At 33.9% G+C, this 21976-nt stretch overlaps 1 protein-coding gene across 4 annotated transcripts in view; it reads left to right on the top strand.

The window, feature by feature from the left end:
- FNDC3A (fibronectin type III domain containing 3A) overlaps positions 1-21976 on the top strand; it is a 166244-nt gene that overhangs the window by 131931 nt on the left and 12337 nt on the right. For all 4 annotated transcript variants that reach the window (XM_037527309.2, XM_037527311.2, XM_037527310.2 and 1 more), the window contains 12 exons: positions 4684-4770; positions 10953-11091; positions 11600-11668; positions 12720-12838; positions 14293-14398; positions 14483-14658; positions 16193-16306; positions 17036-17185; positions 17290-17573; positions 17678-17890; positions 20181-20347; positions 21817-21944. In XM_037527309.2, the coding sequence (XP_037383206.1) occupies positions 4684-4770; positions 10953-11091; positions 11600-11668; positions 12720-12838; positions 14293-14398; positions 14483-14658; positions 16193-16306; positions 17036-17185; positions 17290-17573; positions 17678-17890; positions 20181-20347; positions 21817-21944 (1752 nt within the window). The remainder of the gene's footprint in view (positions 1-4683; positions 4771-10952; positions 11092-11599; positions 11669-12719; positions 12839-14292; positions 14399-14482; positions 14659-16192; positions 16307-17035; positions 17186-17289; positions 17574-17677; positions 17891-20180; positions 20348-21816; positions 21945-21976) is intronic.

The following is a 21976-nucleotide window of genomic DNA, read 5'->3' as shown; positions in this document are numbered from 1 at the left end:
GATATACCTTGAGTGACTAATTTGGAGAAATAGAGGACTAGTACTCCAGAACATGTATGTGGCATCACATGCATGAGGGCAAGACCAAACGCTCAATGCTTTGAACAGATGGTGTTGCATAAACCACAGAACTAAACACAGAGAGCCAGGCAAAAGGTGGAAACAACAAAACTCCTGAAAAGAGCCTAAAGAAATATAAACAAACTGCCTGAGGAAGAATGCAAATAGCTCTGAAGATGTTTACTGATCTTTTGAGAAGAATAGATGAACTAATAAATTAAGGACCTTCCAAACATAGTCATAGAACTTAAGAATATAATAAAACTAAAAAATCATAGAGTCAACCCAATAGTAGACTGTATAAATGTGAGTTGGAGGAGAAAGCAATAAATCCAGAGTACCAAAATGAAAAATAAATTTTCAAAAATGAAGATACCCTAAAAACCTCTGAGAAAACATCAAGAGTAACGATGTTTACATTATAGAGGTCCCAGGAAAGAAGAAAGGACCAAGAAAAAAATATTTGAAGAAATAATCACAGAAAACTTCCCTAATTTAGAGAAGCAAGCAGACATCCAGGTACAAGAAACTCAAAAAATGCCAAGTAAAGAAATCCAAAGAGACTCCACACTAAGACATTATAATAAAATGGCAAAAATTAAAAGAGAGGATCTTAACAGTGATGTGTCTCATACAAGGGAAATTCCATAAGGCTACTAGCCTAGTTTCTCAGTAGAAACCTTAGAAGAGGTTGGCAGACCCAGAAGAGAGTGGCATGGCATACTCAACATGCTGAAAGTGAAAACTTCATCCCTTACATGATTGACATTCAGGTTTGAAGAAATGATCGAGAGCTTTTCAGATAAGCAAAAGCTGAGGGAGTTCATCACTACAAAACTGTCATTGCAAGAATTGCTTAAGGAACTGAAAAGGCACTAAATAAAAGCAAGAAACCATGGAATAGAAGAGAGAAAAAGAAAATCTAACATTTATACTCACAGTAAACGTCGTGGATCAACCACCTATAAAGTAGTGTGAAGATTAAAACAAGAGCAGTAAATAAAGTTATAATCTGTCAAATGTAAAATACAAATATATAAAACAAAACACCAAGCACAATCATAAGAGTAGGGGACTACAAATGCAACTTAGGAGAATGTGTTCAAATGTAAGTAGCCATCAATTTTGTGTATCTCAATATATACATGTGTTATTTTTGAACCTCACAGTAACCACAAGGCAAAAACCTGTAGTAAAAACATAAAAGTAAATGAAAAGGGAACCTAAACTCGTACTAAAGAATAACAATTAAAGGAAAGAGAAAAAGATAGAAAGAACATGACTGCAACCAAAAATAAACTGACAAAATGGCAGTGAATATATACATATCCATTATTACCTTAAATGTAAATGAACTAAACTCAGAGTGTCTGAGCATATAAAATATGAGACACAGGGCCTCCCCTGGTGGCACAGCGGTTGAGTGCTGGGCTGCCCGCAGCCTCTGCAGCGCCGGTTCATTCCCCAGCCGCCAGCAAGGGTCCCACAAAATATATATATATATATAAAGACACAATTCTGTATGCTATCTGCAAGAAACTCACTTCAAAGTTAAGGACACTCACTGACTGAAAATGAAGAGGTGGGAAAAAATATTCAGTGCAGGTAGATGTGCAAAGTAAGCTGGGACTTCCATCCTCAATATCTGACAAAAAAGACTTTGAAATAAAAACAATAATAAAAGCCAAAAATGGACATTATATGATAATAATGAGGGCATTCTATCAGGAAGATGATGTAACAATATATATGTGATAGGAGGAGCACTAAACTATATAAAACAAATTTTAATAATCTAACAGGAGAAATTAATACCACAGTAATAGTAGGGGACTTTTAATACCCCACTTACATTGTTGGATAGACCCTCGACCCAGAAAATCAGTAAGGAAACATCAGTCTTGAATGCTGTAATACACCAGATGGACAAAGTAGATATATGCAGACTATTTCATCTACAGTAGCTGAATATACATTCTTAAGTGTACATGGAACATTTTCTAGAATAGATCGTGTTAGGACACAAAACAAGTCACCGTAAATTTTTAAAAATTGAAATTATACCAAGCATGTTTTCAGCTACAATGGTGTGAACTTTGAAATCATCTGTAAGAAGAAAAATGGTAAGACTGCACCTAAGTGGAGAGTAAACATGTTACCAAACAAATAGTGGGTCGTTGCTAAAATCAGTGGAGTAATCAAAATGTATCTGGAGACAAATGAGAATGAAAATATCAGAATTTTTGGAATGCAAAAACAGTACTATGAGGGAAGTCAAGAGCAATACAGGCTAATCTCAAGAAGCAAGAAAAAACTCAAATAAGTTGGCCTAAGCCTAAAGGAACTAGGAAAAAGAATGAATTAAGCCCAAAGTCAGTAAGAGGCGGAAAATATTAAAAATCATAGAAATAAATGAAATAGGAAAAAAAAAATACAAGGAGCTAGTTTGTTCTTTCTTAAATCAGCAGAATTGATAGAGCTTTTGGCCAGTCATTAAAAAAAAAAACCTCAAATCAGAAATAAGAGACATTGTGACAGTTACCATGGAAATACAAAAGGTGGTGACTACTAAGAACATCTGTATGCCAACAAATTGGACAACATAGAGAAAGTGGATAAATTCCTTGAATTATACAGCCTCCAAAGATTGAGTCATGAAGAGATAAAATCTGAATAGACCAATCATAAATAAATTGAAGCAATACCAGAAACCTCCCCCAAAATAAAATCCAGAACCAGATGCGTTTCACTGGTCAAGAAGTAATAATTTTTGGTGAGGATGTGGAGAAAAGTAACCCTCATTTTGTTGGTGGGAGTGTATATTTGGTAGGCATTATGGAAAACAGTTCAGAGGTTCCTCAAAAAATCAAAAATAAAACTATAGCATTTGGTTCAGTTATCCCACTTCTGGGTAGTCACCCAAAGAAAAATTACTAACCTAATTTTCCAACTACAATTTGAAGGAATTCACTGTTCTATTTAATTCCAAAACCTCTCTCCTTAAAGATATTGTTAGTGATATTCTATCTTTTATATAAGAAATACCCCGGCATAATCAAGTGTGTATTGAAATTTCGTTTCATTTAATAAATATGGAGATACTCTGTTTCCTACAGAGAAATATGCCATTATGTAGCTTTGTAAAAAATGCAATAGATGATGTACTCATTCATATCAAAATTTTTAATTAAATGTTGGACTTTGCATTAAAATGTAAAAAAAAAGAATATGAAAACACTAACTTGAAGAGACTTAATGCAACTCAGTATTGCAGCACTATTCACAATAGCCATTATTCACAATAGCTGCCTGCAGCCTCTGGGGTGCCGGTTAGATCCCCAGCCACTGGCTAGGGTCCTACATGGCGCACAGACCTCTCCTGCCACGCCCGCTGCTCCCCTCAGCAGTGTATTTCATCACTCTACCTGTTCTGTTTCCCGCTCTGGCTCTGGTGAATTCTTTCACCCTCCCGCTCTTCTGACTGTTCCCCAGTACTTGTGTAAATAAATAAATAAATCTTTTAAAAAATATATGAAAGCTTGCCATTTTCTCAAGACTGGATTATACTAAGTGAAATAAGTGAGGAGGAAAAAGACCGATACTATATAATTTCACTTGTGAAATACAAAGAAAGCAATAACAAACCCTTAGACTCTTGACAACAAAATATTGGTTACCTAAGGGAAAGGAGGAAAGAGGGAGTATGAGTAGAAGCAACCCATTAGTTCGGTGGTGGCAGTGGTGGTCATAGTGAGAAAATGTAATCTTGAGATTTAGGCAGTGCTGTAAACGAATGTTACCTTAATAATTTTTTTTAAATCTAGGACCACTATGCTAAGGAAAAGAACCCAGTCACATAAGACCATGTATCATTTCATCCCATCTATATGAATATAGTCAGATCCATAGAGACAGAGTATATTAGTGAATGAGAAAAGAGGGTAACTGACTAATCAAAAAAAGTACAGTAAGTACTTTGAAGAAAGTACAGGCTTTATTCTGGAATTAGGAATTAAGTGATAGTTGTAGACTTGTAAATATACTCTGAAATTTTGAATTTTTATATTTGAAAATGGTAAATTTTATGATATGTGAATTGTTTGTCAAATTTTTTTTTTTAGTCATATTGGAAAAGTAGTGAAGCATTGTCACTGGGATTGTAAATAGCAATTCCGAACCTAAATGATAACTCCACCTGTCAGCACAACCAACCATTCATCTATTCACCTACACACAACTATGTGTTCAACCTGTTAGTTCTTGTAACAGTCCAACTCTTTCAGCTGTTTAGCTGTTGTTTGGGAAGTTCCTGTTAGTTCTAGGGATAAGCTTCCTGATGGTGGAATTGGTGTTAGCCCTAACTCTATCACTCTTACTCTTCCTTCAACACAAAGATGTTCTCTTGGCTACTGTACTTAAGGAGAGGAAGTGTCTCCTTCATCCTTTTACAAATGTTCAAAAGCAATTTTGGATTATCCACTCAAGATAGGGTCATCAAGGTGAGGAATACATTGAAAAGAGTTTTAATTACATTGCACAGAGTAAATATGAAGAGGATTGGGTCTTTTCATGTATGATTATGCTATTAAATATCTAATTGAAGGCTCATTTTTCCCTTTCTAGGGATATGGCTTTAAGCCTAAATATGATGGAGAAGATCTTGCTTACACAGTGAAAAATCTTAGACGTAGTACAAAGTATAAATTTAAGGTAAGTTTTGAAAGCTCTTAAAAGATTAAGATTTGTTACTGCCATTTTAAACTCAAGTACATACATTTGGTTGCAAATTTTAAATTATTTTGGCTGTTTCTAGTTAAGAAAATGCTTTCTCTGGGCCTCCCCGGTGGCGCAGCGGTTGATCGCTGGGTTGCGAAGCTGCCCTCAGCCCCTGCTGCACCGGTTTGATCCCCAGCTGCTCCCCAGCCACCGGAGGAGGGTCCCACATGGCGCGCAGACCTCTCCTGCCGCCCGCTGCTCCCCTCAGCAGTGTACTTCGGTCCTTCTGCCTGCTCTGCTCCCCACCCTGGCTCTGGTGAATTCTCTCACCCTCCCGCGCTTCTGACTGTACCCAGTGCGTGTATAAACAAAAACAAACAAACAAATAAATAAATAAATAAAACATGCCTCTATAAAAAAAAAAAATGCTTTCTTAATAACAGTGCTCCTCAAACTTTATGTATTTAAATTCAAAACTGTTGCAATATTTCACAGGACTCTTAATGTGAACAGACATCTTTTAAAATGAAATGTTTAACAGAATACTTTCTTGGCAGGGATATTAGAAAAATAATGTTGCTTTCTCAGTCATCATATCAAGTGGTACACAATTTCGGTTTATCCCGTTACTGGTAGTTACTTGATAAAAACAATATATATTTCTTCACTGTAAAGTTGATTTCTCCCCTTTTTTTTCCTTGTAATTAATGTGTTGTAAATACTATGTAAACATATTGTTACTCATCAAACTTCCACCCTGTAGTTTTAATATTCATTGATAATTCTTGCCTGAATCAGTTATTACTATCATTGAATGCCAAGTAGTATGAACGCATGGATTCCTTTTCATTGAATAGGTTGTATTTTGTTACTCTGGTTATTTATTATGTGATTGAAATTGCCTCTTAGGTTGAGAGCCCCTTAAAGCTGGCTTCTGAATCCATTTGACATACATCACCGCCCCCATCATAATTTGTGTACTTCCATTGTGGCACAAAAATTATTATAGTATCATCTTGTACTGACCCTTCTTCAACCTTGGAATTGGTCATTTCTCTACGTATCTGGGTATTTTTTAGTAAACAACAGTATTTAGAACCCAACATCTGAGTAGTAAGTTTATTTTATTGTTGGAAGAGATTTGCTGTTTCCCTGAAGTCCCATTCAGGTTGCTGAGTTTCTACTAGGCAAGTGCTGCTGTCTCCACCCAACCTATCCCTGACCCCCAGCACTAATACTTAACCTTGTTTAGGCTAAACTTGTATCATTTCCAGAAAAAGGCAGATTCTACATATCATTCTTGCTTAGCGAACTTTGAAAATTCTTTATGAAGATTCCTATAATTCTGCATCTTTCCTAATATAGCAATATCCTAAGATATATTTTAGCTCTGACTTGATCAGTGATATACTTTGCTGTTTCTTGGCAGATAGTGTTTGAATTAGTTAATAGACCAATTAATCAAAGCCAGCCTACATTTTTTGTGCAGCTTTCCCCAAAGCATAACAGGATGCTTATTAGTTGGTAAATTCAATATTTGAATTTTCCTACCAGTACTTATTTAATCAAATTTAATCATTTCTAATAAATAATAGAAACTACTGTAAATTGCTTTTACTATTAAAAAGCAAAAGTAAATTTTATTATTCTTTGAGAACCTTAGAAATAAAATTTTAATGATAATGGAAAATTTGATTATACAGCACATAGTTTGTTACGCTTTATTTTATGTATTAGCTTCAGTAAAAAGTTCTGGAACACTGGGTCATTTTAATTTCCAAATACGATTTCCAAATATATAAGGTTTATAAAACACCTTAAAGTAGTATATTTGAAAAGGCATACGTAAAAGACATTGCAATCCAGTAGGATGAGTTGTTCCAAGTCCCATTTCAGCAGGTGAGCTAAATCAGAGACTATCCCAACATCCTGTCCAGTTTGGCTCTCCAGCCTGACCATAAGTGCCATGTTAGACTAAAAACATTAAGATCCTGACTAGGATTTTTTCATGATTTCCTGGAGGGAGAAGGCCGAGTCCCACTTGCACACTTGGAATATGACCCAAGAAGCAAGAAAAAGCTCAAATAATCTGGCCTAAGCCTAAAGGAACTAGGGAAAAAAATGAATTAAGTCCAAAGTCAGTTGGAGGAGGAAAATATTAAAAATCAAAGAAATAAATGAAATAGAAAAAAAACAAAAAAATACAAGGAGCTAGTTTGTTCTTAAATCAGCAGAGTTGATAAGTCAGCAGACTTTGACTTTTGGCCAGAGTCATTAAAAAAAAAATTCAATTAACAGTGTGGCAAGAACTATTGCTTCTCCTCTGAAACTTCAGACTCCAACAATTTCCAAGTATAATAGCTTTGTTTTCTTTAGTTTCTGTGACAGAAAAATGTTTTCAAGGAAAACTTCCACCAGGCTTCTGGTTATACTAGAAGTCATGTCTGGTAGGGATTTTCTTTTTTTCATTTGGTTGGTAAGAAGCTTCAAAAACCAGTTTTCAAGCTGTGGTCTTTTCAAACACATCTTCTGCACATAAGTCACACATTTCAATAGAGCATTTTCAAGACTGTTAAAAATAGATAGATAGATAGATAGATAGATAGATAGATAGATAGATAGATAGATAGATAGATAGATAGATAGATAGAAAATAAAAATTAAAAAAACCTCAAATCAGAAATAAGAGACATTGTGACAGTTACCATGGAAATACAGAAGATCATAAGTGACTACTATGAACATCTGTATGCCAACAAATTGGACAACATAGAGAAAGTGGATAAATATTGCCCAAGTATAGTCCAACCCAGAACAAGCTATCGTGCTGACTGGCTCCTCCCCACCTGCTAATGCCCCCAAAGGAGCCAAGTTAAATTCTTTCCAGCACTGGTTCCTTCATGAACCTCTAATAAAAAAACAGCCATGCCTTCACTCTAAAAAGTGGTCAATTCTTTCTCCATTAGCTTTCTGCTTTTGAAACTTTTTCATAGGTAGAAATCAAAACAGAAATTGTGCCACCTCACAGAGCGGCAGCATTGGGAGCAGCACAGGACAGGGAAAGATTACTCAAAGTCCAAAACTGGGCTGAAGTGATGAGAAACCTAGAGGGAATACACCAAGAAGGTGCAGCCCCTATCCAAGGGCAGTCTTATTTGTTTAGAACCAGGTTCAGCGCACATGCAGGGGGATGCATTATTGTCTGGTGCAAGCTGGAGTGGAATGACCAGGCCTATTGTTTGCGGGCTCCATAATTCCTGCTAATCAAAGCATACTGTCTCTGTTCCCTGTTCCTACCTAACTTTGTACTAATCTTTACAAGTAAGGTACTTCAGCTGATCTTGCTAGTCTGGCCATAATATCTGCCTACTGTTTTCAGCAGATACTAGTTTCCCAGTATGTTCCTCATACCAGAACTTTTATCCTTGGTGAGAGGCCCCCTACCTGACTATACATTTAGCTAACTCTGGGTACCAAGACAATAGCCCCAAGTTCAAGGAGGGCCAGAGATCCCACAAAATTGGGTCCATTAACTTATTTTATCTTCTACCCTTGAAATTCACTTATGTCAACACCTGTGATAGTATATAATCACATTTTTTTCCTCCCTCATCTTGTCTACTATTATTTTGTGATGTCTTCTCTTTTGCTCTAATTTCATTGTACCTTAATACATCTCTTTAGGTCTTACTTCTTCTTGGTATATCCTTTTCTCCCTTGCATAAATCATCTCTTGACCTTGTATCACTGTCATGTCTATCTTAAAGACTATTCATCTCCACACCTTTTCTCTATATAATTGTATTCAGACTGTTCTGTCACCTTCTAATCAGAATTCTATTCTATGCCTAAATTAATCTTTCTGAAACACAGCTCTCCCTCCAGACAATTTCTTAGTTTAAGGTTGTTTATATTCTGGCCCATTGTTTTTTAAATGTACTGCCTTTCACTCCTTGCTTGAACTGGTTACCTCACTAGATTGAGGTTGATTATTCTTCCTTTCCTGAGCAGAGCTCACTATTTACTATTTATTTATGTTCATATGCTCAAGAATTTCTGTTTTATTACCCAAGCTTCCCTTTTGACTGCTATTTTCCCATGAAGACAAAATACTGCTTCATTTTGCTTTTTTCAAAACCTTCCTAGACCTAGGTCATGGTAATCTTTCTCCTCTTGCCTATTTCTTTTGATAAGTATATTGCCTCTTTTTTGCATAAAGATTCTAAACTCATTGAATGTAAGTATCATACCATACCTACAGTGTTCCTAGCAGAGTACTCCCTCTGTAGTAGTCATTAGGTGGTGATTTGTAATGCAGGGAAGGGTGCCCACAAACATAATTAAAGGTGTAAAACCATAAGGTTAACTCAAAACATGCTGTACTGTAGAAGGAGGCGATTCTAAAATATATTGCCTTCAAAACATAATGAGATCTTTATGGGTTTTAGAGTATATCAAAAATTTCCTCTGGTTTTAGGTTTAAATAGACACTGTATAGTACCAAATTGAGAAATGTTTTGATCCCTACTATAGTCTTAATATAAAGCAGCAAAGTGAAAAAATCATTTGAAAACTCATTTGAATATGTGGAAGTTTAAGGAAACCTGAGCAAATTGAACAATTAGACTGTATTTTACTGATCTCTCATGGGCTGTGTGAGTTATTTGGGGTAGTGAATTTATTAAAATCCATGTCTACAGTGTCATACCACAATGGTCCCCATCTATAAGTTATTTATTCAGCCTATAATTAGTGAGCCATCTACTCTATGATAAGTACTCTTCTACACACTAAGAATATAGCAGTGATCAAAACACCTAATACTCTGCTGGGAGGCATTAGAAAGTAAACAAGCAACTAAATACCAGATTGTGTGTTGTACAACTTAACGAAAATAGGATGAGGTATAGAGAATTACTGGGTAGTCAAGGAAGTCTTCTTAGAAATGACATTTAAACAGATCTGAATGACAGGAAGAAGTTAGCATGTCAAAATCAGAAAGAACATTTCAAGACAGGGGAAGTGATTGGTAATGTTAAGATCCTGAAATGAAGGTAGTCAGGGGTGAAGTCACATACGGCATTGTAGGCCATGAAAAAGAATTTAAATTTTAATCTGAATAAGATGAGAATCCATTGGAGGAGCCTCAACTCAGAATGATAAACTCCCTCTGAATGATGAGGTTGAGAGCAGAAATGGAAGTTTGCAGAACTAGGTAGTAATATATTGTAGTCATTCAGAAAAGATAGGATAAAAGAGGTAGAAGTAGTAGAAAACATAAGTGGAGGTAGAATTGAAATTTTACTGATAGAGTTGATATATAGCTTTGGATAAAAAAGAATCAAGTGTCTCTCCCTAGATTTTGACTCAATCAACTAAGTAGATGGTAGTGCTTTTTATCGATGGGAAAGAGCAGAGATAAAACAGGTCTAGAGAAGAGTAATCATATCAAGTCTGACATTGAACATGGGGAGCTTCAGTTCAGTAGAAGATAAGTAAAAATATAATTAAATTTCTAAAATCAAATACAATAGCTGTGAGGAGCTGGTTGGCTGTAATGTAGGGTCTCTGTGAAGTTGCTGTCAAGATAGCTCTTGGGATTGCACTCACCTGACAGCTTGACTGTGGCTAGAAAATTTGTTTCTGAGTTCATTCAATATGGTAGTTGCCAGGAGCTCTCAGTTCCTCTATAACTGCTGGTTATAGGCTTCAGTTCCTCACCACATGAATTTCTCCATAGGAAATAGACATACATATCATTTCTACTGTGTTCTGTTTGTTAGAAGTAAGCCATTAAGTACAATTCAAAGGAAATGAGAAATACTCTATCTTTTGAATAAAGGAAATTCAAAGAATTAGGGATATCTTTTTAAACTCTCAAAGAATTTTAAAACGAGTAAAGAAAGCCTAAAGTCTATCAAGTATCATCAGATTATAGTTTGTTACTGTGATGACTCTTGTTTCATATCAAAATGTCAGGCTGACACTTGCATTCCAAGAACTGAATACTTCATATATACAGAGTCCCTTTTAAGGAAAAGCAAGTCTTACATAAACAAGCCATCACAATCCAAAAATTATCATTTGATTGATCCTTTTTGTCTCATCAATATTCATTAAACCATTATCATTGGGTATCAAGCTTTAATTTTTATGTCTTTGTGTGCTTTATCCAGGTTATTGCTTACAACTCAGAAGGTAAAAGTAATCCAAGTGATGTAGTGGAATTTACTACGTGCCCTGATAAACCTGGAGTACCTGTAAAACCTTCAGTTAAAGGAAAGATACATTCACACAGTTTTAAAATAACTTGGGGTAAGATATTTGCATATTTTTACATTACTATTTTTATATTTGGTTAAAATTATTTCAATATTAAGTTAATTTTTAAGATATTTGAATAAATGTAAGCTCAAACAAGTTCAATAAGAGATAAAGATTCATTCAGTTTTTGAGGATATCTTTTGTGGATAGCTTTGTACTCACACTAAGCTCGGATTTCATGCAGGAAGAACTTAGGGCTCACTTAGGCCTATGAGCAGGGGTAGCAGCACTGTGTCAAATGAAAGATTACTGAATTTGTCTCTAAGGACACCTGAGTCATTCTAGCTCAAGAGAAAAGAAAATTGCTATTCACTTAAAACATGTATTGAGCATTTGCTTATAAGCTGGTGGGAAAATAATACAGTAATGAGATGGTATTATAGGTGATTCTTTTTTCTTTTTAATCAAGACTAGATTTGGCTTTCCATTTATTGGGATTGTGCTGTCATTTTTAAGTTGCATGTACTTTGCTAATGACCACTTTTGCTTCTTTGAATAGACCCACCAAAAGACAGTGGAGGATCACCCATCAATAAATATGTAGTGGAAATGGCAGAAGGTCCTAATGGTAAGCATGACTAGATTTATACTCCTTATCATTACTTTATGTTTTCTAATGTTTCTTTTTCTTTTCTCTTGAATTTTTACCTCTGTAGCACTGAGGATTTTGCTTTTTATGACTCATTTTCAGTTGTAAGGTCCAGAGATACAGTAAATCAAATATAACACTGCTATACCTTTTTTTCTACATTTACTTTCCTTTTTTCTTTTTTCTTGTTTGTGTATACCTAGACTAAAGATTTCTGAAGATAGTTTATTCAGTTAGATTTATAACCAGCTAGATCAGAGAAAAATTACCACTGTAAATTAATTGTTATATTAGTTCAAATAATAAATTCTATGCCTAGTGACTATTCTTCAATCATATTTCTTCATTCTTCAATCCATATTTCTATGAAATGAAATATTTTCTGCAAAAAAATATGTCTTGGGCCTCCCTGGTGGCGCAGCGGTTGAGCACTGGGTTGCGAAGCTGCCCTCAGTCTCTGCAGCGCCAGTTCGATCCCCGGCCGCCGGCGAGGGTCCCACATGGCAAACCGACCTCTCCTGCCACCCGCTGCTCCCCTCAGCAGTGTATTTCGTCAGTCTGTCTATTCTGCTCCCTGCTCTGGCTCTGGTGAATTCTCTCACCCTCCCGTGCTTCTGACTGTACCCAATGCTTGTATAAATAAATAAATAAATCTTTTAAAAAAAAAGTCTTAATTAAGAACAAACTTCCTATCTTGTTGGTTCTTTCTTCTTTTTATGTGTCATAATGTTATTACTGGATCAGTAAACACATTTAAAATGCTTAATTAAAAGTGAATTATCAATCTAAGCCAAAGCCTGTACAGAGTTACAGAGCTATTTCACATCAACAAAGCCATGCAAATTTATCTAGGAAGCTGCACACATAAAGAAAATTAGATCATTTCCAGGAAACTCAAAACAAGCTTAAATTGTTTCTGACAAATTGTATAAACACTTTCATAGTGAAGCTAGGATACCTGCCGTGTCCATGATACCACAGTGTTAAACATTACCTTGTAGCTGATTGAACATAATTCTTCACTTTACAGGAAACAAATGGGATATGATATACAGTGGAGCTACTAGGGAACATCTTTGTGATAGACTGAACCCAGGCTGTTTCTATCGTTTACGAGTTTACTGCATCAGTGATGGAGGACAGAGTGCGGTAATACTTACATGCAGTTTTTTTTTTTAACTTGATCAAATAAGGTGACATCACCAGATGGCAAGTCAAATATTGAAATATATCCACAAATATATAAAAGTAATTTCTGTACCAGGTGGCTAACTTTATAGTAACAAGAATATTCTAAATTAATGCTTAGCTGATAGTCAGTATTCAGTGAATATCTATTGTGTGGTTGGTATTTAGCTTTAGAAAAACAAATATATGAAAACAATGCAGAATATTTGTAAATATAAATCTTAGAATGATGCACAGATAACAGAAATGGAAATAAGATGTAGATTGATTTACTGTTCCATAAATACTATATGTCAGTTCAAACCATAAAATGCCATTTATTGCTTAAGCACAGATTCTCATACTTAATTTCAAAAAGTTGGCAGTTATTATTAGAGACTCAGTAACCAAAATGGACTTAAATTGTGCCTTTGATGATCAGTATACTGGAGAGGTAAATTTTTTGATCAAGAATGGTTTCTTGGAGCATTCATATTATTTCTCAGATTAATTTAATGCAATTAAGGTATAGTTTTTAAAAATGAATTACAAGCATTTTATTGAAAATGCAAGTATTGTGAAACTGAGTGCAAGTCCTGCCCAACAGGCCTATGATACAGTTGCTTCATTTTTTTTAACGAGAAAAATCTCCTGATTTAAAAAAAAAAAAAAAACCACTCCTACCTCCAAAAATCCTATTTTTCTAATATTACAGCATTCTCATATAGGATACGTTTCTGGATAAAGTGATGATCAAATATTTTATTTATAATTGGAAAAAATGTTATGTTTAAGCTTTAATAATATAGCGCAGATAGAGGAATATGGCACAGAGTTTTTGTTCTTTTTTAAAATAGAATAGAAACTAAAAATGTCATATATCTGGAAAAGTTTACCTGATTTTCAGATTATTTTTAGATGGAAAAGAAGAGGGAGAGTGGTTTTTTTTTTAATAAATTAATATTTGGGTTAAAAATATAGTATACAGCAAAGTAGCCAAAACAGTCTAAAGCTCCTGCAAACAAGGCACATGGTATTTACAGAATATCAAAACATCCTTCCTTGTAAGAGATTTTTGGGCTCATTTAGACAGGATCAAAAATTATGCCCATTTAGTGGTTGTGGAGGTTTTCATTTTTCAGTTATGGAAAGAAAAGAAGTCTTGTTCCCTCCACCACCACCCCAATTTGTGTTTATGTAAGTTATTCACATATATTCACGTAGTATAAGCATTTTATTTGTTTATATAAAATTTAAATTTTAGTGGTTTGGTGGGTTTTAATTTTTATTCACAACTTTGTTCCTTTTTAGTTGATAACAAGTAAAACTTAAATTACTGGTGCAATCTTTGTGTTTGTGTTATTTTCCCTTAACAAAAGCAATCTGATTATTTGGCTTGGGGCATTTTTGTTTTGTTTTTGCTTTTGTTTTGGCAGGTATCTGAGTCTTTACTTGTGCAGACTCCAGCTGTGCCTCCTGGCCCATGCCTCCCTCCCAGAGTACAGGGTAGACCCAAAGCAAAAGAAATACAGTTACGATGGGGTAATTTCCATTTTAGTAATAAATTATGATTAAATTAGTACTAAATATGGTCTTATTAAATTGCATAAATCTTTCCACCTTTAGGACCCCCTCTGGTCGATGGTGGATCATCCATTTCCTGCTATAGTGTGGAAATGTCTTCTGTAGAAAAAGATGAACCCAGAGAAATTTACCAAGGTTCTGAAGTAGACTGTACTGTGAGCAACCTTCTTCCTGGAAAGACTTACAGCTTCAGACTGCGTGCTGCTAACAAAATGGGGGTAAGAAACAGTGTTGACTGAATTATAATCACATTGTGTTTCATTTTAACACATCATTTTTATTATTTGGCCATTTTGGTTTATGTAACTCCATTGATAAATAAGAAAAAGGTCAGTATATACCATGATCTAATTGTTATAGAATCTCAGTATTTTCAAACCTCACTTAACTGTTTCTGTCACTTTAGACTTCAATTAGACTAAATTTACCATTCGGGTGGACTAACAGAGTTTACTTGGTAAATTTAAGAGTATGTATTTCACATGATAAAATACTTAGAAAAATTAAGTTTTTTGGTAGTACTGGTTATATGCAGCATTTTCTCTCAGTTGGCAACTAGTTGTGATTTATTTTTTACCTAAGGAAAAAGAATTTATATTTTCAGCATTTCTGGTTTTGCGTAGTTCTTTTCTTAATACTAATCATGTATCTGTACAATGTCACAAAAATAGACAAAATAGGTGATATCTCCATTTTATAACTGAAGAAACTGAGGCTCAGTAAAACTTTTACTTTGCCCATCATCTTATAAACTAAAAGTAATGATAGAGATAAACCACAGACTCAAGTTTGTCAGACTCCAGACTGACCATTTCTATTCAACCTTTCATCTCTCTACATTAAAAACAGGTTCTCTAAGGATTGAGCAGTAATTTTCTTAACCTCAACTGAGTAAACGCTGTTTCTTTAAACTGTTCTATAATTAAAATTTCACAAAATAAAGTTTTTCCCCTTCCCAGTATTTCAAATTTTAGTGAACGGTACTGCATTTTACACCCTATTTTCCATCTGAGTTCAGTACTTAAATTTATAACATTTTAATTTTTTGTATGTCAAATTTATGTACTGTGTTGGCAGTTCTTACATGTTTCTTCCTGCCCGATGTTATCATTTTGTCAGCCCCCAAAAAGCTACAAACACTGGCATAGCATCTTTAATACTTGTGCTCCCTAATCTGTGTTTTCAGGTTTGATAATTTGTCAAAGTGATCTTAACATTTGCTTTCCATGCTTCCAGAAAATATATATTTTAGACCCTTGTAAAACTATTCTAAATTTTAAGATTTAATCTGCCTACTATTGCGCATGCCTTCAATTGGTATCTGCTCCTTAATTTCTCACATAATTTTTTCTGACTTAATTTGACCTACCTAATTCCCCAGTGCCCTGCCCTTTTTACAGAAAACAGTTCATGAAGGAGTAAAGAGCAAAAAATGGAAATATATAGTAAATGACCCTTTAAAATAGCCCACACCTTCCATGATCATTAAATCACTGAATCTTTTTGCTTTTCATGGATTCTTTTAGCATTTTATTATGGTGTGGTGATGCACATCTTATAAATGTAACTCTGTTCTTCTGAATCATAGACAATGATGAAAACCAATGTTATTTCAAACAAACAAATAGAATTACATTATGAACAGTTAGTCTTAAAGGAAAGGAATGATGCACTTAATTATTTGTGAGTATTTCTGTAGAATTGTTAATCAGTGGCTTAAAAAATGAAAATTGGTTATATTTGTTGTTCTAGTTTGGACCATTTTCGGAAAAATGTGATATTACCACAGCCCCTGGGCCACCAGGTCAATGCAAGCCCCCTCAAGTGACATGCAGATCTGCAACTTGTGCACAAGTGAATTGGGAGGTAGTTACTACAATTTCCATCGACTTACTTATTTTTTTAAGCAATTAGAATAGTTTATATGAAAGAAGAGGATATTGGTCATTTTTGCATCCTTAATCATACCGAGTAAGAATTAGTTAAGTTCATGTGGTAAAAAGTAAATTCTTAGTACTCTTTGAAGCATGTAAGTCAGTCATATTTGCTTTACAAATATTTAGACTTGTTCATCATGTGCTTTGTATTTTATCAAAGGCCTTGTCTCAGTACAAGATCTTTAGCCACTGGTGAACTGAATGTTCAGAATAAACATTCATAGGAATTAGTATAATAGTATTCTATAATACTTATTATCTCCATTGTATTTATTGTGTATAGTAATAATCAGTAATGATAATTACATTTTCAATTTCCTTTGAAATTTAACAAAGAAAATATCCTTGTGGGAGTTAACATTTTACATTACTTAATAGAATTATGTTGAAGTATATTTATCTTAAAATACTTTTTCTAAAGTGACTCTGAAGTCATTTTCTACTTCCAGTTCAAAACAAAGTTGTATTTTTGGCCAATCTTAAATTCAGATGGACTTAATAAATAAAAATGTAACAGTTGAACAGTTTTAATTCTACTTAAATGTTTTAAATAAATTCAAAAGAAATCCAGTTTTTTATACCTCGGGTAGTCAAAATTTTTGCCCAAAAGCTACTTAATGTTAAAACTTAAAATCATTATCCTTTTCTTAATTTGAAGGTCCCTATGAGTAATGGAACTGATGTTACTGAATATCGATTGGAGTGGGGAGGAGTTGAAGGAAGTATGCAGATATGTTATTGTGGACCTGGTCTCAGTTATGAAACAAAGGGACTTTCACCAGCAACTACCTATTATTGCAGAGTCCAGGTAAAAGCAATCAGTACTCTGTCAGTTACTCTAGTCAATTTTGTTTTTCATGAGCATTTTCATGGTCTTGTCTTTGTTGACTTAAGGACTCTGTTAATTTGTAGGCTCTGAGTGTTGTGGGTGCAGGCCCTTTCAGTGAAGTGGTAGCCTGTGTGACTCCACCGTCAGTTCCTGCTGTTGTGACTTGTCTTCAAGAAATAAGTGATGATGATATAGAAAATTCCCATTATTCGCCTTCTACATGCCTTGCAATAAGTTGGGAAAAGCCTTGTGACCATGGTTCAGAAATCCTTGCCTACAGCATAGACTTTGGAGATAAACAACCTTTGACCGTGGGAAAGGTTACAAACTATATTATAGACAATTTGCAACCAGATACAACATACAGGTACATTCTGAAAACTATGTTAATTTTTACAGAGACCAGAGAGATACTTTAAATAGAACAAAAATAAACTTAGCTTTTTGCTTTTTTTTTTACATGACACTTAGAATACGAATTCAAGCCTTGAATAGCCTTGGAGCTGGGCCTTTCAGCCATATGATAAAATTAAAAACTAAACCCCTCCCTCCTGATCCACCTCGTTTGGAATGTGTTGCCTTCAGCCACCAGAACCTTAAGCTGAAATGGGGAGAGGGAACCCCAAAGATATTATCAACAGATACTGTTCAGTACCACCTTCAGATGGAGGATAAGAATGGAAGGTAAGTATTCTTAATTGCCTCTTTATTATATATTTTCTGAAATTTTAACTGTGCAAGTTCTTATAAATAGAAGTAAATAAGACATTTTCAAAAACAATTCTCATTGGTGTTGTTTTTCACAACATCAGGAAAATACAATGAAGATTTCCTGTAAGTAGAAGAAACTTTAAGTGGACTATTCTTTGGCTCTCTAATCTACTTTCAGCACTCACCGACACTTATTTCCAGCAAAAGGCAATAATTACAATGAATGATTGATTGGCTTATAACTTCTGAGAAACTTGAGAACTGGGATGATGTCTCACTCTCTTCCATACCCCCTCACAGATCTGCACGTATAGTTCAGTTCTCCACCGTCAGATCTCAGACGTACTATTAATTATCCAGTTGTCTTACTATTTAGCCTCTTACCTGTGCTGCCATCTTGTACATTTTTATTACATCCATACCATATACTCTCACCAGCTAATTCAGACATTTAGTGTTAAAATATTTATAATGTAAATTATTCAAATGCCCTTCTTGGCCTTTTTTGCTTTTTTTTAAACATCGTAGACCATATAAACAATGCTTGATAAGCCCTCCACAGTTGTTACTCTTCAATATTTTAAGAATTTGGATTTACTTTTCTGCTTTTCACTCAAGACAATTTATATAGCTTACTGATTCAGGAACTAGTGACAATTTTTCCTATGCACTCTTTTTTTGTTGGGTTTGCTTCTAGCCAAGTATTTAAATGGAACACATGCTGCTTATAGTGAATATTCTCTATCAGAAATATTTACACATTAAAATAATATACAGAATTAAAGATACTGAATTACCAGTAAATGCATTACATAGAGCAAACACTAATGATAATTTCCTGAAAGCTGTACCTTGATGAATGTTAGCCTTTGTTCTCAACAGAATTTTAATATTCTTTGTAGCTATATTGCTAGAAAGAGGTTCTTTTCCTTGCCACCACAGGTCTTTAGTATAGATATTTACATTAAATATATGTTGTTATTGCTGGGTAAATCTTTTAAATTCTTTCCATCCCCTTTATAGTGTTTACATTTGGCATAGTGCAAGAAGGCTTACTTGAAGCAAGTCTAAAATAATGTTTGGTTGAAAAGTAAATAAAGATTCTGTTAAATAAGATTCTATTTTAGTCTATATTCTGTTAAAGAAGTTCAAACTTAATGTATAACTCACATCTAGGAAGCTGTAGGAAATTAGTCAATGATGGCCTTTGGCAATGAAAAATAGAGAAATTAAAACCTTTTATGATACTGTAAACTTACTATTAAATTTCATAGCTTCAATTAATTTTATATTTTTGGTCACTTTCCTACCCTTTGATTTTTACAGCTATTTATACTTGCTGTGGGATCTTGTTAGAATGCTACTTCAGTTATTCTCTGACCACAAGTTTTGTCCCTGTATAGCTTTTTCCAATGGTTTTACCTCTGGTGTTTTTCCTATCATTAAAAAAATGTATTTTGGAGGCTATAGAGTCAAAGCTTATCTACTTACTGCTTTAGTAAATATAATTAGTTGTCATTAAATATTTCTTCATTTTTAACCTGACTAGAGTTTCCAGCCTACTAGAACTATATGAGCAGTCTATGATTCCCCAGTTACCAGTCAGGAATATTGAGGAACAGCCAACTTATGGATAACAAAGATGATGTTAAAGTTGGCACCGATATAAACTAATACTAACTCAATTTTTAAAAATTAAACTTTCCATCTAACAGTCCAAGTGGATAATTTATGGGAAATTGTATAGTCTCTCATAGTGCTATGTAAATATCTAGAAAATAATCACTAAATCAACAAATTATGCTGGTAACTGATAATTGTCTTTTTCCAGATAAAGATAAGGAAAATTAAAATAACAGTGTAATCTCATAGCTCAGATCCTTACTATAGTTGACAAATTGTGTGCCTATAACTCTAGTTAGAAATAATTTATAGTGAAAATGTGGTGTTCTGTATTTAAAAATATATACAGTAAAAAACAGCAATCAAAAAGTTGAGAAAAGTAGTTACTGTGATTGGAATTTAGAAATAAATTTTGGGAAGACCATGTCCAAATGGTAAATTTATAATTTTGTGACTTTCATTATATGATTAGAAAACACAAATTTATTTGGTGTGACAAACCATTCCTGGGTTATAACTTCATTATTTAGGAGTAACTACTGTTCCTAAATAATGTCCCAACTGTGCTATTTTAGTGGTTTTTAAACATTTTCATAAGGTAGTCAAGATTTATTTTTAATAAGAATCATTTCCATCGTAGGTTTGTGTCTTTGTACAGAGGACCATGTCATACATACAAAGTACAAAGACTTAATGAGTCAACATCATATAAATTCTGTATTCAAGCTTGTAATGAAGCTGGGGAAGGTCCTCTCTCCCAAGAATACAGTTTCACTACTCCAAAATCTGTCCCAGCTGCCTTGAAAGGTAAGTTATATATCCTTAAGTTATTTTCTTTAATAATAATGTTAAAGGCATTTTTATATAATGTTTAATATACTGTTATTAAAATTTATCCAATATATGTCTAACATTTAAATTACAAGAAAATTATAGACAGGCCCACCTACTGAGGGTTTCATTTAATAATAAAAGCTATTTTATCTGGCTCATCAATACCCAGACTCATACTAGTTTTTGTCACTGATATTTTTAATATCTGACATAAAAATGATAAATTGAATACATAGCATGGTTTTCTAATAGGGTCCCTATGTTATTTCTGCTATTGTTACTTAAAAGGGGAAAATCACAAACTTCATTTTTTGAATCATTGCTATTTCATTTATTTGGATTTCAGGGAGAGAAAGAACCAAGTCATCTGTTAATTAAAACATAAATTCTTTGTAAATTTTATTTCAAAATATACATATTTGTATATGTCACAGGCATACCTCTTTTTATGGAACTTTGCAGATACTGCATTTTCACAAGACCCTCCACCAACAAAAAATTACGGTTTACTGAAGGCTCAAGTGATAGCACTTTTTAGCAATAAAAAAGTATTTTTAATTTAATTTTTAATTAATATTTATATAGACATAATGTTGTTCAGTAGACTACAGGATTCTATAAACAATTTTTCTATATACTGGGAAACCAAAAGATTCTTGTGACTTGCATAATTTCTATATTTCGAGTTTGTGGTGGTCTGGAACTGAACCCACAATGTCTCTGAGGTATGCCTAAAGATATATATATCTATCTTTAAAATTAACTTTAAAGGAGTCCTTATTTTTTAGTGACTCCAACAAGGATTACAATGTGCGTTTAGCCATTAAACACTAAAGTTCCTCATGTTCGGAGGACAACTCATAGGCTTATAGTATAATATCCTGGGTTGTGTACTTGAATGTATCATTTATTAAATAGATTCATAGTTATCAATACTGTTCTTACATTGTCTGTTTATGTTGATGAGTTTCAGTGAGTCATTTTTCTGTTCTCTTATCTGGTTTAGTCTCTCTTGGTCTTAAGTTTGCTGATACTAATCCCATAGTACCCACTATTGAGTAGGCAATATAAGTGGCTAACCAACCTAGCCAACTTTGGGGGATTAGTTTCAACTTCTTAGATTTCTTAAATTTTTAAATTTCATGTTCTAGTTAATGCTCTTAGAAGTAAGTACCTTGTTCTAAAAATGGTACTTAGTTCAATGAAAACCATGTATGAGAAAATCTTTTGGTCAATGTGGCCACTGTAGCACCTGTAAATAGTATGACCTGGAGCTAATAAGAGTGCATCATTGACTGTTTCTCTATAAAGTTCAAAAATTCATTGATACTTACTTCAAGTTGATTACTGGATTTTAAAGATTTTTTAAATTTACTTTGGTTAAACAAGTGTCTGTGTGATGTACCAAGTACCTCAGATTATATTTCTTTTTTTCTCTATAGCCCCCAAAATAGAGAAAGTAAATGATCACATTTGTGAAATTACATGGGAGTGTTTACAGCCAATGAAGGGAGATCCAGTTATTTACAATCTGCAAGTCATGGTGGGAAAAGATTCAGAATTCAAACAGGTTTGTGCCAAGATGTAAATCTATGAATACAT

The sequence above is a fragment of the Talpa occidentalis genome, unplaced genomic scaffold (assembly GCF_014898055.3).
Source record: "Talpa occidentalis isolate TD23 unplaced genomic scaffold, MPIMG_talOcc4v2.1 talOcc4.5, whole genome shotgun sequence".
Classification (NCBI taxonomy): domain Eukaryota; kingdom Metazoa; phylum Chordata; class Mammalia; order Eulipotyphla; family Talpidae; genus Talpa; species Talpa occidentalis.
Note: the sequence above shows the minus strand (reverse complement) of the source record. Positions and strands in the feature narration are given on the sequence as shown.